At 33.4% G+C, this 19319-nt stretch overlaps 1 protein-coding gene across 1 annotated transcript; it reads left to right on the top strand.

Moving 5' to 3' along the window:
* Positions 1-3810: 3810 nt before the first annotated feature.
* LOC149794335 (uncharacterized) lies at positions 3811-15428 on the top strand. Its single transcript, XM_089968487.1, has 7 exons — positions 3811-4179; positions 4385-4696; positions 6513-6782; positions 9392-9430; positions 10487-10576; positions 12087-12589; positions 13414-15428. The coding sequence occupies exons 1-7, from the start codon at positions 4110-4112 to the stop codon at positions 13450-13452; spliced, it is 1323 nt and encodes a 440-aa protein (XP_089824613.1). The 5' UTR covers positions 3811-4109; the 3' UTR covers positions 13453-15428.
* The last annotated feature ends 3891 nt before the right edge of the window (positions 15429-19319 follow it).

Here is a 19319-nt window from a genome sequence, read left to right as displayed (position 1 = left end):
GCTTACTGTTGGTGACCACTTGATGATAGAAACCATCATCCCCTTGACATTTTCAATACACATTGCTTACTGTTGGTGTCCACTTGATCAATGTGTCTTCTACCACTGCTTTTGCTCTTATGGAAGTTTATGCACTGTGTATAGACACCATGATCATTTTTTCATGAAGTAATCACATGTGTAATCTAACTGGCTAACTGATCTCAACGATGTACCTAGTTACATTTGTTACGTTTATTGCTGAGACTTTAAAATCAAGCAATGTTCCACTTATTACCTAGTTATTAACTCGCCATCTGCCCAACAATCAGTTTTTATATGAGTCTACCTATCGGCACATATTTCTTTCTTTCTTTCCTTTCTTTCGCTCTGCCTGCCTCTGACATGCCGAATGGGCTTAATCATGGGTTTAATCATTCTTTGCTTGTAAATCCCCATACATGATACTTATCTGTGTATAAGACCACCTATAAAGAACACTTATATGTGATCTTTGTGTGTGTTTTATATAAATGTTTTACTGTTTATTCTGCGTACCATCATAACTTGAAATATATGCTATAGAGTTTACAAATTAATTTGTGACCTGCGAAATCGACAAATATTAGAAAATCATATTTGTCCCATTGATTTAAGAAAATTATTATATTTTGAAATATAAGTTTATGAGGCAAATTATCTCTCTCACCCACCCCATCCCCGCCCCGCACCATCCACTGCCACTCCGTTAAGCTATGGTGCTGATCCTTCGGTACTTATATACTTATCAGAATAATTTATAATCAAGGAATATAAACGCCTTTTGAACCGTTATTTTCACAAAATAAATGGATAACCAAAACGAGAATACCACAATGACATGGCGATTAAATATACATATTTAAGAGGTAAATTCGCAACTTCTGTTAATTTATGTCATAAAATAATTCGAGAATGCAAACACGTGCATATTTAGTACCAGTGTGTTCCATGTATCTTTGAAAGTGATAAGTTATTTGGCTTAGAACTTGGGTCAGCTGTTAATTTTGAAACAAGGTAATGTTCAAAATTTGACAATAAATAAAATTAGCGTGCCATTCCTGAATATGCAAGGATTTGTTTTGATGGACTTTGATGACATTTTTAACATATCATTGACCATATTGTACCAAGTATTCAGAGCCATGTGTCTTTCCCATAGACAACCAGGGGCAGGCGACTTGACTGACACGGACGGGTATCAAACCTGTGACTCATGGATTAGGAGTCTGATGCTCTACTACCCGATCTACCACAAAGAGAAGGTACATGATGAAAATAGATAGAGGAAACAAGTTCAGATATACGTATATAAAAATCTTTATTTTCAAGAGGAATTCGGAATGGCAATTTGTATCGTGTCTGTACTTGACTATTTCATAATATAGAATAGAAGGTACTTATTGTGGTTAGAGTAATTAAGTTCAATAGAGCATGACGGCAGTACCAACTATATCAACAAAACTGGTAGCATTCCATTAAATAAAGGTAACTGACATTAAGTATGTAATAAAACTAATGTACATGTATAAACGATATTCTTTATCATACCATTATACTGAGATTGTTTCGGATGCCATGGCTGAACATAATACTTATATTTGTAAAATTAAACATTCTCTTCAACAGTGTCAATAATGTACTGTAGCTGACTGTAAGAGTTGAGTTTAATGATGTGTAATATGGGTTAATTATATTGTTCCTATCACTTGCCAATTAATACAAACTTATCGAATTTATTCACGAGTCATTTGCATAAATTCTGGAAATGGATATATTTTATTTGACTCTTTGAATTATATCTTTGCAGTTCCTGCCACATATTATTTTGTTGGTGTTTATATGAATATACAACTGCAGGAACAAATACGCCAGCTATCGAGTAATACAAGACCACTATGAGTTGTAGAATCCAATTTAATCACGAGAAGAAGGCATGTAAAACAGTCATTACGTCCCCAAATTAACCAATTCGAGAGAAGTACGGTACTTACAGTAGCCGCACCATTTATTCGAGTCTGCTTCGTGTTTACTTTTAAATTATTTTGTACGCATTCAAGAAGTTTACAAAGTTCAGTTCATCTTGGATAGTTTACCTTTCGTGAAGTTACCTTCTCAGTTGTTTTAGTAACCTTTCACCTTTCTTCAGTATTTGTTTCAAGAACTTGCTGGAATTCTTCCGTTTTTATTTTGTAGGTAAGTTTTTCTACATAGCCAATGAAATTGTTTCGAAGTCTTCTTAAAGTTATTTTCAGGTCACCTTCAAGTTAATGGTAAGTTACGTCTATCCTAAACAGTTACTGACTTTTTAAAGTAATTAGATTCTTGTTTACCTAAAACCTCTCCTAGTGCTGATACAGCTCCAAGTGATGCTATTCCTGATAAAGACTCCTGGTCCTAGTGCTGATACAACTCCAAGTGATGCTATTCCTGATAAAGATTCCTTGTACTAGTGATGATGCAACTACAAGCGATGCTATTCCTGATACAGACTCCTGGTCTTAGCGCTGATACAACTACATGTGATACTATTCATGATAAAGACTCTTGGTCCTAGTGCTGATACAACTACAAACGATGCTATTCCTGATAAACATTCACTGTACTAGTGATGATAAAGCTACAAGTGATGCTATTCCTGATACAGACTCCTGGTCTTAGCGCTGATACAACTACATGTGATACTATTCATGATAAAGACTCTTGGTCCTAGTGCTGATACAACTACAAACGATGCTATTCCTGATAAACATTCACTGTACTAGTGATGATAAAGCTACAAGTGATGCTATTCCTGATACAGACTCCTGGTCTTAGCGCTGATACAACTACAAGTGATGCTATTCCTGATACAGACTCCTGGTCTTAGCGCTGAAACAACTCCAAGTGATGCTATTCCTGATAAAAACTCCTGGCCCTAGTGCTGTTACAACTACAAACGATGCTATTCTTGATAAACATTCCCTGTACTAGTGATGATACAACTATAAGTGATGCTATTCCTGATAAAGACTCCTGGTCTTAGCGCTGATACAACTACAAGTGATGCTATTCCTGATAAAGACTCCTGGTCCTAGTGCTGATGCAACTCCAAGTGATGGTATTCCTGATAAAGCTCCTGCTCCTAGTGCTGATACAAGTACAAGTTATTCTATTCCTGATACAGACTGGTGGTACTAATGCTGATACAACTCCAAGTGATGCCATTCCTGATAAAGACTCCTGATCCTAGCGCTGATACAACTCCAAGTGATGTTATTCCTGATAAAGCTCCTGCTCCTAGAGCTGATACAACTACAAGTTATTATATTCCTGATACAGACTCGTGGTCCTAGTACACCCATTCAGTAACGATTTATTCATCAAATAATGAAAGAAACAGTTACTGAACATATGGTTAAGTGAAGAAGAATATAAGTTACAAAAAGCATATTTTAAAATTATAAATGGAACATTGTATTTAAAAAAAACTTGCGAAACCATATGTTCGACGTTCTTTTGGACCGCAGAAATCCAATAGGATGAAAAAGAAATGAAAATAAATGTACTAAGTCAGAACAAATAAATAAAATAATGATTCTACGAAACAAATTAAAAAACTAAATAATCAACCATGTAAAGCTGTGACTAGAGAAAGAAATGTTCTTATATTGCTTTTTGATCAAGAGGCATACGAATTAAGAGGATATGTAACTGCTGTTGATATTTTAAATTCAGAAATATAATCAGTGAAAAGAGTTCTTCACATGCTTAAAGACAATACAACGAATATGAAAAAAGAAAAATGTTGCTAAACATATGATGAAACTAACAAAGTTAAATGATTTATCAGGGAGTTAAAAGTTACGACACACAAAAAAGTGAAATTTAAATAGAAAGTAACTTCAAAAAATATTAATATCCACAACTAACAAAATGAAAGAAAAGTTACCATTAAGTGAAAGAAAAACTATTGTTCGAAGAAAAAGGTGATACTGTTTACATGAATAATTCCGGGACACAGTTTCATATAGACTTCTGCTCAGAATGAGGAAAATATATCAATCCTACTTTAAATCATCCTTCTATTCACTGAATAGGCTACGGATAAAATGCACCACATACGGTTATTGACTGTTTGCATATGCATAGCTTATATGATAGCGCAACATGTATGCAGTGGTACGTATATAGACCATATTTAAACTTTTATATCTAAGCATATTACTGATTAAAAAGTTAACTAATTTGGTTGTTTTGTTTTAAAGAAATAAATTTGCAATCGTTTATATATTTCTCGAATATTATTATAACCTTATTTGAGATTCTGAAAGTAGCTAAAAGTAACTGTGTGATCGTAATTTGAAAATACATTTTTCTTCGGAAGATAAGGTCTTTGCCATGGCTGGATGCAGTGCAACGTTGGAATGGATACTGGGATACTCAAAGGAAGAGAGTGATACCACGTCAATAACGGTTTTCAACACCAGAGGGACCACAATCGCCAAGGTTGAGGATATGAAATGTGAAGATGTGAAGGATTCCGCAGTACATTGCGAAATAATGAATCGTTCGAAGCAGTACATGTTGTCCGTGAGTTTCGTCAACATGAGGCAGGAAAACAGTGAAAACTTTACGGGGCTGATAAAGAGTGTGACTGGGGGAGAAAGGAATGTCACCAAGCAGCTGATAGTAATAGGTATTTTGTGATAAATAGGCAATAATTTGAATTATAGGGATCCGGATTGGATATATAAGGTGAACATAATTCTATGAGAGTCTCTATGTTTGTTTTCCTACCAAACCACGAGGAACAAGAATTGTATCTACAGTTTTAGTTTCATTTTGAAACATTTATGACACGTTCCTAGCAGCAGTACACTTGTACTTAAATCATTTTTCTTTGCCCCTATTTTAAGTTAGAAAGGTTTGACATGCGTCCATCATTTAAAAGTCCGTTATATTGCTTATGTTGTCTGTACAATTACTTATCGACTTGGAATGGTTCTGGATAAGCCAACATCAAAATGGGATAATTAAAACGATAATAATATATCAGAAAAGTTCATTTTTTAAAATATAAAATATTGTCGGTGACAACAATTTCTCGCCTAAACGTGTTCTCCTACTAGAAAGAATGTAACTGCCCATGGAAACACGTTTTAAAATATCTTGTTATACGACCGATTAATAAAAAAATAGTTTCATATGTCTCTGCGGATCACGGGTATGAGTATTGGATTTTCTTCAGGGTATTCAGAACATCGATGGATTAATTGAGTGAATGAGTGGGTGAGAGAGATTTGAATAAGAAGGAACATTTAATGAGTTTTAAATCTGCGTTAAAAAATTAATAAAAGTTATTCAGGCACAAAAAATAATAAAATAAGATAATACTCTTCGTAAATCTCAATTGATGTCTTATATGCAGGGACAAAATAATAACACACATCATACTATAAGCAAAACCATTTCAAAAGACGAATGTATCTAAGTCGTTGTACAAATTATCCAAAGTATCCAGTTAATGGCCATACACATATCTAAATCATCCTGTCAATTGGCTACATATATCTAAATCACACTGTCAATAGACATAAACATATCTAAATCATCCCGTCAATGGACATATACATATCTAAATCATCCAGTTAATGGACATACACATATCTAAATCATCCTGTCATTGAACATACAAATATCAAATCAACCTGTCAATATACATAAACATATATAAATCATCCTGTCAGTGGACATACACATATCTAAATCACCCTGTTAATAGACATATACATATCTAAATCATCCTGTCATTGAACATACACACATCTAAATCAACCTGTCAATAGACATACACATATCTAAATCATCCTGTCAATGGACATAAACATATGAACATATCTCTTAAAGTATAGTGTTATTGTTGGAACAATTTTATGACAAGGAAATACAAATGCATCAGAATTCAATGTTATTTGCACTATTCGGAACATGTACATGTGGTTATTGTTTGTGTTTATTTTATGTTTATGTTTCTTACCCAATCCTAATTTGTTATTATTTTTATTATTTATGTTTCTTACCCAATCCTAATTTGTTATTATTATTATTATTATTATTAATGCTCATCTGTAATAATAAGCATATATTGCTGAAATATTTTTTTGAATTCTGTTTCTTTCAAAGAAAGAATTTAATATTTTGCATGGGTAACAAGTTACCACAAGCAAGAATTACCTTTTTGAAACAAAGAATTTGCCAGCAAAACAAACACGAAATTCAAATAACTCAGTTTGACGTTAGTTATCCACTTATAAAATATTCATCAGTAGATCTCTGGTGCTTTGACATGCAAAACCAGATTTTAGTTTGAGGTGGCTGTTTTTCGTTAAATACTAATCAATAAATGCGCCTTCAGTGATGCGTAAAAGAGATGACTAAAATATTATTTTGCCTCTAATACATTTGTATTTGTTTCCAAAACTTTGTTCATTTCGTTTGATATTTTCTTCCAGAAAAGCCGCAAATTGTGAAATCCCCAGAGCCGACATTGGATAAGCCGATGAATTTATCATGTACTATTGCCGGGGATATCAGGGGAGTTAAGTTCATGTGGAAGCTAAATGGGTCATATTTAAATTGTACGGAAATCATACGTGCCAGAGCATGTATCCTAACAATTGAACATTTAAGGATGGAAGACAAATTAAACACGTTTTCATGCGAAGTATGTACCGAGTGCAGCTCTTGTATCGAAAGTGAAGCTTACACGCCAGACCCATACAGTGAGTAGTTTTCTGTCTTTGCATGTTCCACGTATGGTGCTTAAACATGCACAGCATTTATGTAACCTGGATATATTTCCTGAAGGTTTTCGTTTCCATCTAAAAACGTTTAAAATGCGGAATGGACATATTGTAGGATACACATTATCATTTGTGGAAATATACTTGTTAACATTAACTCATTTTAGGTATTAGTACGCCCTATCATTTGTTATGTAAGTATGATCATACTAATTAGCAATGTACTCGACATGTGACCCCACCGTCAGCAGATCACACTGTATTTCACCATATGAGCACATAACCACTTGTTAAATGTTTGGAAGATAAAAGTTACAACTGCCAACTTGCAGCAGATTTGGCCACAAGTAAATATGTTATATCCTCCATGCAAGGTGACACGCTTTGTTCAAAAGTCATCTGTTTATGAACCGAAAATATTTAATAAAGTTTAATATAAATATATGTTTTTTCTTCTTCAAATCTGCAGACAACTGTTGTTTTCTTCAAATCTGCTGACAAAGAACTTAGAATTACAGTAAGAATAAATTATCAGCACTTTACATTTCAAAGTCATGAAAAATACGGTTCGTAGACTACAGGAATCAGGATGGTTAAAATTTCAATTAATGCACCCATCCCTTCCATCAAGAACAACAATAGACGTACTATCTGAAAGTATGTAATATACACTCAGTGATTCTAATACATCTGAAAAATTCACTACCACAGTGGATGATGGCATCAAACAACAAACAAAATTCATCATCCATTATTCATCGATACTGCACGTATAGGAGTGCAAATCAACCACGACAGCCATGCAAACTACGACACTAGACAATAAATATAGAACAACATGTCAATACCGAAACAGAGATATGAGGATAATTAAAACACACAACAACTTACAGTCAACAACCAATATGAAACAGTTTACTGTGTCGTGCAGTGCTAAGAAAGAGTAAAAAATATGATTAGGTACATTCCGTGTATTTTCTGGTCAAATCGAAAAATATGATTAGGTACATTCCGTGTATTTTCTGGTCAAATCGACTTGTCTGACTGAAATGAAACTGTGAGATTCTAAGTATGCTTGAACTGTAGTAATATGGCGCATGCAGTCTATTCTAACACCAAATATTCAGTGAACGAGTACCACCCTAGTGGCCGATTTCACTGCAATCGCGGATCTTGGACTGCAAATCTACCTCAAATTTTCTTCCAATAAATAGTAGCTTGCAGAAATGTACACTGTCTGTTTTTAGGTCTGCATTGTTGAAATGTATACAAGGTATTCGTAATTATGTTATTGTATTCTGATTACGCGTTTACTGTGCATATCCATCAATGTGTTTTGTATACGTAAATACGCTCAGGCCTGCATAGTAGATTGGCTTATTGTCAATAAAGAAAAATAAATAAATAAAATGCTAAATTAGTACATTATCCATATGATGACAACCAATATAAAAGACATTTGGTCTCCAAGGGACCGGTTTGTAACCAAAAGGGTATGTCTAAGAGTAAAACATCTGTTGAGATATTGTGCAATAAATCGAACGTTTCCAATACGTCATAAAGGTCAGGTTGCATGACGAATTGAATCTCAAGAATAGTCTAATTATCTACCTTGTCTTAAATATTTCTAAAGCTGGTTAATTTGGCATGTGCACATTGCAGTATCTCTTGTCTTAAAACGAACTCACTGTTTCAGTAGCTTTTCTATCTGTCTTTTCCCCCGTAAGATACATAGTTTTGTGCCTCCTCGAAATGAGATATCAAATGAAAGACGTTATAACACATTTGGATGAGCTTTTGAATTATTCATACCACTTAGAGAGTAATGAGAAGATCTAGACCATGTAGCTGTTCTATATATGCATTTCAATTAAAGTGCGATTTTTAAACCAAACTTGATTTTGTTTTCAAATTCTCCAAATAAGTTTTATTTCTTTGAAGACCAGACAACACACACACACATACACACACACACACACACACATATATAGATACAATATAGATGAATATATCATATCTGAACAGCATGTATTTAACAGATCGCATTGAACAACCCAGATGGTATAACCATAGCTACGAGAAATATCAATGAAAGAGCGATAACAGCATAGATAAAGGTTTGTACATATTGGAGGCATACAATTCATCTGAGATATTTATGTACGTCATGAATGAATTATGATTGAAGTTTTAAAATAATAATGTTTTAATATCTAAATATTTGTCTTCAAAGTCATATTAAGAGATGTTAGTAACTGATGCTAATTATGAATTAGAGTATTAAAACATATTGTAATACATGTACTGTTTTATATCTCGAGTGGGCTAATTCAGACAGTATGCATATACTATATATAAATATATATATATAAATATATATATATGTATATATATATATATATATATATATATATATATATATATATATATATATATATATATATATATATATATATATATATATATATATATATATATATATATATATGCGACGCACCTGTTTTGACAGGAATAGGAAACTCTTTAACTATCTGATTGATTTTGAGTCTTTCTGTATCATAGTAATATGCACATCGATTTACTTTCAGTTGCCACTGCGTCTGATGGCATCCCAAAATACAGTGAAGGTAAATGTTTCCAGAAATGTCGGACACTAGATATAGCAAATATTTTGTGGCAAGTAGGTAGAGTTTAGAATATAACTAGTGTACTGCGTCTCGAAGTATCTGAAATACATGGCAATAAGAATGCTTTGTTTAGTGAGAATAAAGTATCGATAACAAAAATCGAATTTTGTCTTATATTTCTTAGTATATGAACACTATACGTTTTCAAGTCTTCATACTACTCTAATATTGTTACATATTGCTTGAAATGAATTAAACGAACAATATTTTACTGAATACGGTTTCGCCAAACGGCATCCGTTGCCGATACAAGAAGTGCATCATAAAATTATGACTTCATCCATTTTACTTTATTATGGCTTGATTTAACTCTTCGGAGATATTCGTGTACGTCAGGAATGAATTTATGAAAGAAGTTTAAAGATAATCAAAAGGAGCATATATTTATTTAATATCTGACGTTTTCTTCATAGTAATGTCAGGAGATGATGAAAATTATAAATGAGAGTATCTAAAACATCTTATATAAGCTGTTTTATATCTCGATTGGGCTCATTGTTTCTGTTCTAGCCAACTCGCATACTCATTAGCTACAGGCAAAATAATTCGTCCTACCTATATCCAGACAGTATACATGAACTTATTAATAAAGACTTTATGCGATGACTTCTCAGATGAAAACATGAATATGTGATGACACCTTGTTTAAGATTCACATATGTATCTATTTTAAAGTGAATTGGACGTTCAATGATCTCATTGTCATTAAATATGGCTATTTATATATAAACACATTTACTTTCAGACGTCCATTTGCAGAGAACTAGTTATACCTATCAAGTTATATACATTTATTTGGTAGAAGTGTCGCTGATATATATTTCTGAACGTGATAAGATCATAGTATTGCTATTGTGTTTTTATACATACATGTTAATCTACAGAGCCTCCATCAGCATACATCTGCTATTTTTCGTAAGACACCAAATTGTTTCGATATGATTTCCAGTGTTACTAAGAGCAACCACATTGAACGATGTTAATATCCTTTTTCAGGTGTCCAGCAAGTTCCTCTTGGAATAGGATTAGTCTTATGTGCTATCCTCTTGGTCATCGTTGGATTTGTAAGTTTAGTCAAACTTAAGGGTAAATACACATTTTTAATATGTGTTGTGAGTAATGCTCTACTATTAAATTACATATGTGTTCTTGTTTACAATGTTTACAGAAGGTACAGTCTTTAAGAAAATGAAGTGTTGCAGCCATGTATAGTTCGGAATATGTTTTTTAAACATTGAGAGTTTATGCGACAGCAATAACCCTCTAAACGTTCAGTAAATGTTAGCATTTCCAAGAATTCCGGGCTGTACAAAAGGTTCCTTGACGGCGCTATGGGTCACGACCTTTTGGTAGCAAGATTGATTATTATGTGATAGCATTCAGCAGTCTGCATTTTTTATTACAGATCTTATATGACATACCTTCTTAGGAATGTAAAAATTTCAGAATATTTTTAACAGTCAAAATTTTGCTAAAACTCTTTATTTATTGCTTTTGCATTTTTGATAGCCAAGGTTCTGATATGTTAACCCTCTCTACACCTTGGCGAATCGAATATATATTTTAGTGTTTTGTCCTAGCGACATCTAATGGATTTCATGCGTTGCCTCCCTTAGTATGAAATGTCAACTAACCAATAGCGTGCAACAGCGGCCGAAACAGATGGAGGCAATGACTTCAGAAGGATACTTCATCATATTAATATCGAAAGTATGACTTCGTACCAGAGGGAAGCCATTACATGCTTATTTGAGTGAAAGGTAGTTGTACAAACATGGACCGGCTGTGGAAAATGGCTTATTTATGAGACCATTCAAGTTATGTGCTCCCCTTCTTTCGATCATGTTGAAAGTCGAACAACTTAATTTTGATTGGATGCGGTGAAATTCACAAACCTCAGCACATAAATATCCCTTCGATACGACAAGGTGTAGATAGGGTTAACATACTGAAACCTTCGCTAGCGAAGGTGGTGGTTTTGGTGTTTTCAACGTGTCTAACCAGAGAATATACTAAAATGTTATACTCAGTCATCATATTTGGAAGGAATACATTTATAGAACGAAATCATAATAACGCATAACAATCTAAATGAAAATGGTATGCAAAAGATAAACGAGGTCAATTGTTATAGCATCTCACTGTGAACGCCTGTATGCTTTTATTTGCTTGCATTTATCCCCATGCCAGAACTATATAAATATATTGATGATACTAGCTATATCCAATTATTGTGCAGATGACCATTTAAACTTATATCAGTACTCGTATAAAATATATAAAACACCGTATAGTTAAGAAAGTTTACAAATCAAAGATTAAGAGCAGATTTAAAAGAATGGAATTGGAATTGAATATCTTCTATATTTTCACTACTAATGTTTGTTCTTTTATTATGAGATGTTGCACCCTTTCTTCCACATTTATTGAGACATGTTTACTGAAATAAAATCATTCAGTCATCTGAATTTGGACAGACTCTCGTGCTTTAAACGTTTGAAGATACATAGGCCCGACGTTGGTTACAGAACAAACAATATCTGCAGGAAGCTAACCTTGATTTTTCTTGTTCGGGTTCAATTCTAAATTATTATAGGTTCTCTGAAGATGCATCGGTCATGTGCAGGACAAGTATATAATGAAGCCTGTCAAGACGGCTTACGTATTAAGAAGCAGAACAGGCCTCTTCCCATCCCACCAATGCAAGAAAATGCGCACAGAAGCACTAAGAGATCGAATTACCCTAGTATACACAGAAAATCCAGGAGCTTGCATAAACTTTTCGGCCACAACCAAGACGTTTGGATTCTAGATCGGAAAACATTATCTTTGGAAACTGTTATTCAATTAACACAAACAGTTGGAAGACGGGAAAGTATGGATGACTCTGTGGTCAGTTCCAAGCAAAACCGTTGGTCTAGTATGGAAGGGAATGATAACGGGATGAAACTGGAGGAAATGCATTTAAAAGATCTAAAAGGCAAGAGAGTAAGTAGTGCTGAGACATCTACTAGATCAAAGTTTCCAAGCTTAAACATCTCTCGACATGGATGTTTGGATCAAGAATCCCAGGAGGACCTATACAATGCTATTGATGAGGTAACACGTCACAAACATCTATCGCTCACTTTCTATGCTAGTCAATATAATTGAAAGGGAAATATTCTCTTGGTACATAGCTTTAAAATGAGTCTCTTTCCAAATACAACATTTACCAAAGAAAACAGCTGAATTAATAGGAACGTGTACCCTTAGAAGTTTAATCTGGTTCTTTTCAGTGACGTTTAAAACAAAATTGTTTTACTCTCATATTCTTCATTAGTCCTAATGATACGGTCTAGTTATGTTGAAAGGTACATGGTGACTTTGAATAATCATTTAATGAAAGTAACACTTGTGTCTATAGAAATCGTCATAAAGCTGAGTGATCTCTAGGATCGAACCTGGGGACTCAGGGGTGCAAATTGAATGCATTTATCACTGCTGCGTGCCTGTATAGCCCATACAATATCATTGTTTGTTGAGACCAGTACTTTTGTATCGGGATATAGTTTGCTATATGAATGCTTCTTACGTTAGTATTCGTTCGTTATTTATAATTATTAATGCGGGTTCTTGCTTTTTTTCAGAATGTGTACATTGATTTGTTAGCTTCAATTGTTTAATAACATAGTTAATATAAGTTCTACAGTGCATTTTTATGTTACAAATGTACTTGCAAAACTGCCTTATAGCATATCCTATATGTTTGTGTTTGGTGTTTGTGTGTGATTCAAGAAGTCGTGTAACTGATGATCAGTTTTGTGATTATAAACACATGTATATTACCATTAACCACGTTAAGATTTTTGTTTAAATTAATACCTTATGTTTTGTCTTATGTAAATGCATGATACAAAACATTATTCCTCTTGTTCCCATAGGCTGCTTTGTTCGTCTACGATTACGCTTTCAAACATTGAAAATGGAGAACATTTACAGGTGGTCTGCAGGAATGGTGGGGCTGGAATCTACGGGCAGGAGTATGCTAGTTTGCCTGGAATGTCATTTGTGATTGAAATGAGACCCGTGTGTTTACAGCCGATGATAACTATGACCAGAAATAAATGATCACGTGATCACAAATGGCGAATAATTTCAACATAACTATCAACATATATTTAGAAATTAACAATATACTGTATAATGTTACTAATTAATGGCAAAGGTGTTTCCTAATTGTTTCCAGTTAATTAAATTAGTAGACATTACATTCTTATATGATAAGTGCAGCATATATTATTTGTCTCATTATTCTCTATACTTATTACAATACGACATATTCTTTATCTTTTCTGCATCTGTTTTTAATAATCTGTGAATTTGTTGGCAATAATGTCACATAATTATTCTTAGTGTTTATTTCGAATACCATTATTTGTACCAAATATTAAAATGTATATACTTGTGTATTAACCGACCCCTCCGAAGATAAACACATAATATATCAATCAGAGGAATATTTACAAGTACATATAAGGTAATTGGAAATTATAATGTTGTTTGTAAAATGTCTAGGCTAAAGCCAAATTTATAGTTAAATCGTCATTCAATGCGATTTCCAAAACTTAATTAAAAAAAATAAAACCAATAATTAATAACAAAAAGAAAAACCCCAGAGAGGGAACGGAATTAAAACCAAATGAAAGAACAACGTGACACAAGTCTGATTGATACTGACAGCGAAATAACAAAATACAAAGTAATTTCACTTGCTGAGTTTGAATGTACTTGCTGAATTCTTCGCAGTCGGACGTTTATAATAGTCATTGGTTGTTTTAGATTCGGTGGATGGGTGGACTAAAATTTTAAATAAAGCACACCATACCTTGACTGATGTACCTTCTTTAAAAGATATTTGAAAGAAGTTTCAATATTGGCTAGGCTGAATAAATATTTGTGTGAATTTTTGATTACCTTTTGTATCTTCAAAACCTCACATGCTACACTGTGGTCTTTTATACTGTATGTAGATTTTGCAAACGAAATCTGTTTTAATGTTGTCTCTTTCCAAATCTTCTTTAATTCCATTAAATACTTTTATATGAGTACAATGTAGTCGTCGTTTGACCTTTTATGTGTAGCATTTCGTTTTTTGCTGGGGAGAGTTTCCTTTCTTTCATTTGGTTTTGTAAAAAGCCTAAATTACGCTGTATTATCTACATGTCTCGCATTACATAAACTCATTAGGTTTCAAATACTCAAAGTTTGTATACTCTTTACTACTTCTATCTCTGCATTGTGCTTTCTCCCATTATCAATTTTCAAGTCATAATCTTTCAGCTGATTCCCAATTATTTAAAGATTTACCTTTTAGCTTTCGATTCTACGAATACTTACTTTTTTAAGTTTGTTTCTTTGGTTATCACCATCTTTTTAACTTTACATATGCGACGTTGTTACACATAGGGATATAACTCTTGTTTGTGTAACTTGCTTTCAGATTGCTCTCCCTGCACGTCCTCCAGCTTGCAAACAGAGGTAGACGTAAAAGTACTTCCCAGTTTTAAACATATTATTTGCAAAATTAGAAAAGTCACCCTTGTCAAAATATTTATGCATTTTCAAATTCCAAATTGTTTACCTATTTTCGATGATAGCGTTTAAAATATATCTATTGTTATGTAACGGAATGCTTTGACCCATACTTTTCGTCACTTCTTGTCCTTGCTTGCCTTAACCGGAGCTATATCCATTGATCTGTGCTGAGTTATTTTGTATCTTTCGACTAGATCTGGCTAAACGTCAAATCATTTTCTTGTTTAATTTTGAGTTAAGTACGTTCAGATCATGGTCTTTAATGTTGTAGTAAACCGTTCCACTAGGTATTCCTTTTTGTCTGTAAGTTGAAAGTATTCAACATCTTCTTCCATTTAATCTCCAACGTTCCAGCTGTAGAACTCTTGAATCATTCCAGGTTCTCTCTCTTTAGAGCTTTTTCTAAACGTATCGTGTATGTCATTTCCCATTTTTCTTTTCTTTTTTTCAGTCCAAGGGTATTTTGAAAAGACATTTATATCGGTCAAATTGTATTTATATCCATTTTATATCTTCTTATACTCGCCTGTCACTAGTCCATTAACTTATCAACTATAAACTCTTCACTGGTAGGGAAATCTCTTTCGTGCTTGCTTGTCTAATGTGTAGGTAAATTGTTTAGTTGATCATTATTTCAACTCAATGCTTCTTGTTTTATTTTCGTCCCCTTTAGTTTCTTTGCTAAGTAAGTTATTTTTGAGTCAGAAATTAGGCATACAGTAGCTTTGTGAAGATGTAATAAATGCTGATATTGTTCGGTCGTATATGATGGTGCATCATATAAAAGAAATAAAAAATCCTTCCAAATTGTCTTCTTGTTGTATTAACGAGTCTACAAGACATCCATGAACAATATGTAGTTTCACTTTGAGCCATTTGCAATGTTCCTACGCTATTTTCATTCCTGTGGTTAATTCGAAATTGTTATCTCATATACTAGGTCATATACTGTTGTTTTAATTCGAACTGCCTTCATTTGCTTAAGCAAAGTTAACTGAAAATAGTAAATTAGGATATCTTCAAATGCTACTGTGAATGTAGAATTTTGGCGTTATTTGCAGCGTGACTCGGTAATTGAGAGTTTATATCCCGTTAAACGCATAAAAACAACATCAAAGTGCACCAATTAATAGATTCAGTGATGAGTAATCATAGTCTGTACAGATCCAATGACTAATATCCCGTCTCATGTCACTAATCCCTCCTGATGTCTCAGGTAGTTTAAATAAGATCTGAAAGCACAATAAATTATCAGGCATGATACTGATATATCAGTAAGAGAATCTCTCTCTCTCTCTCTCTCTACATTTGTTAAAGCACTGTACATTTTACGATTGTCTGACGTTAACAGAGATTGTTACAACTGCAACATAGATTGGATAAATTCTTATACAATCTGAATAATCGCAATATCAGCCCTGTGGAAAAAATATAAGGTTAGTAGTGAATGAGGCTAGGGTGGCCCCATTCACTACTAAGGTTAGAGAAATAGCATGTGCAAAATAAAATTGGGAAATCAAGTTGGGATTTAGGCTGCTTAGACCTTTCAAAACCTACTTTGGCTGAGTAGTTGTGCAATACCAAGAAAAAAAAAATAAAATAAAAAAATAAAGAAACAAAACATTCATTCACTGACATACAATTTTCTTTATTTTATGATAAGATAAATCTAAAGTCTACCATCGTTTCAAATTTGACTAATTTCTAAACTTCCAAACAGATGTTCCCTTACCATTTTATGGGTAACTAATTGCAGGGTCCTTTTTTTCTTTTTTTTATGTAATTATAAAATCATAACGATCTTTAAGTTTTCTGTTAAGAACCTCGGATACACAAGGAGGATTCATGTCCTCATTTTGAGGACAAACACGAATCCCAAAGCACGAAATTCTTACGATTTGCTTGACTTAATGGACTGAATATGTAGTCAATTAAATATATTCAGTATATTAAATACATCCAAGCAAAGAAATATATTGTAGGTTTTGGGTCTTTATTTAAAAATGTTAATTTTTATTTACACAGTGTCGTAGTACTTCATGACGTGATAAGATCGATTCATTAATTAAATTATCAGCGACACACCACGACTAATGCACCGGAAAGGTGGACGATGCACTGACTGCAGAATAAGGACCTTTACCCGGAGACAGATAATCATCTAAGGGAATGGCAAGAAAAGCAGGTTAATCTGTACGTTTAATTGCAGTTAATTTAGATCATTTTGATCCGTAGATATGTAAAACTATTATTTTCTTTCACATAGTTAAATGCTTTAATATTTCATAAGCAATCAGTGTAAACTTTACATCGTGATCCATAAATCACAGTCACATTATATTGTCATTTGTTGAGACAAATAAATTGCTTTACAGTCTCGTGTTTGAATCAGTGTTAACTTTAAATGTAGTTTTGCATAAATATATCCACTTCAGGATGACATAGGTAAGTGTAATGTATCATTCATAGGGAACCTATGAAAAAAATGTAATCATCATAGTTTGTTTAAAGTCTTTTGCATATCAAACATTCTCATTTTGATGTGCTTTGAGTGTCAGATAGTTGTTGGTATCTACATTATACCAGATGTGATTTCTATGACTGTTAGAGTACATGTCAAGACAAGAGAGTGCATGGGGACTTGAAAATTCGGCGAAATCACCCATACAATGGGGGAGGAGAATCTGTCGGTAGATTTCACATATATTGACAAAAACAAGCCACATAATGGAACTAAGAATTCTAAAAAACCATAGAAATAGAATAAGCGAAGAGGTATACAATTTGTTGCAAAATGAAATTATTTGTAGATATCAACGTAATCGTAATCCGTTTCTTTTATGACCAAGTCAAGACTACATGCAATATCATGACATATACAATTTATATCTGATTACTCGCTTACTGCAGTACAAATTTAATACATGACATCAACTTTGGATATAAACTGTGTATATAATATAACGTATTTTTTTAATGGAAATACTGCACGACATTGGGAGTGCAGTATATTCATCCGACAAAAAGAGTTCATATTTTTCCATACAAATGCAGGAACCTTTTATTACAAGCTAATTTTCTTATTCTACTAAGGCTAAATTATATATACAAATCACACTACAAGAAACAAAGCAACTGAATGTATGCCGTATTCCAAAATAAATACACAAGCGCAGATTCATCATTACACAACAACAATATTGTTAATGCGCACATAACTCCGCCCAGATAAATGTGAATTTAGTCGCGCGCCAGACATAACTTTCGAAAGAAAATGGCGTTTTTGTCTATTTAAAATTGACATTTGGAGTCATACTGTGAATGAATGCGCATTGCAACAACTTTTCCATTTGAATCGAGATTTTGGACTGTTGGCACATCAGCACGTACAATACTAGAATTATTCGGAACACTTTATGCTTTGGACTTGTGATAGAACGTGGTGATCATTTGGGATTTAATTCACAATATTTTATACTCTCACTTTTTATTCTAGAGAAAGAAAATAATTGTTGAATTTGGCTAAGCGTTTTGTTTTGGCTATATATAAAAGTGGCCCCAAGTGGCCGAGTGGTATAAAGCGCTCTCCGGTTACAGATCAGTGCCATCTCACCTCTATCAGCGTGTGTTCGAGTCTCAGATTCGGTCAATGTGGGTATGTGAGAAAGCCTCGTGGGTCGTTGGTTCTTTCCAGGGGGTTTCCCGGGTTCTTCCTCCACCATTAATACTGGCCGCATTGTATAGCCAATCTTATGCTGAAAAATGGCGTTAAACCCTACAGCAACTATATATAAGAAAGAAAAGTGTAAGCAAAACCACAGAGAATGTGTCATTGAGAATGGAGACGAAATTATTTTGAAATATAAATACATCTCATTAATGTTTATTGTGAGACAGAGAAAGAAAGAGATGACATTTACTCTTTCGGGAACCAAAAACGTCCACTCTTGTCAATTCAGAGGATTCATGACATACTTCCATTCTCTCATCTAATTCGATCAAGCATTTTTAGCGGTACAGGAGATTTTGAGATTTTATATTATCTACCAAAATAATCAAAATTATAAGTTCTATTATAAAACTGAACTACATAAGTATGATGACAGTGATCATAAATAAAGGTTATATATGCTTAAATGTTTCAAGGACATCTAGGAACGTAGACATTGATTGACCAGCGTCTTACAAATCGGTCAATATTTCTCTAAAACATTTACGATACATCTTGAACGACCTTTTGCATCTCATACTC

This window comes from Sinohyriopsis cumingii, chromosome 8 (genome assembly GCF_028554795.1).
Source record: "Sinohyriopsis cumingii isolate HCF-2022 chromosome 8, ASM2855479v2, whole genome shotgun sequence".
Taxonomy (NCBI): Eukaryota; Metazoa; Mollusca; class Bivalvia; order Unionida; family Unionidae; genus Sinohyriopsis; species Sinohyriopsis cumingii.
The sequence above is the reverse complement of the archived record's forward strand: the minus strand, read 5'-3'. Positions and strand labels throughout refer to the sequence as shown.

Coding starts and splice junctions, on each gene's coding strand:
- LOC149794335 (XM_089968487.1), top strand. CDS start 4,110: ATGCACCACATACGGTTATTGACTGTTTGCATATGCATAGCTTATATG. Junction 4,180..4,384: donor AGCGCAACATGTATGCAGTG/GTACGTATATAG, acceptor TTTCTTCGGAAG/ATAAGGTCTTTGCCATGGCT. Junction 12,590..13,413: donor TATACAATGCTATTGATGAG/GTAACACGTCAC, acceptor TTGTTCCCATAG/GCTGCTTTGTTCGTCTACGA.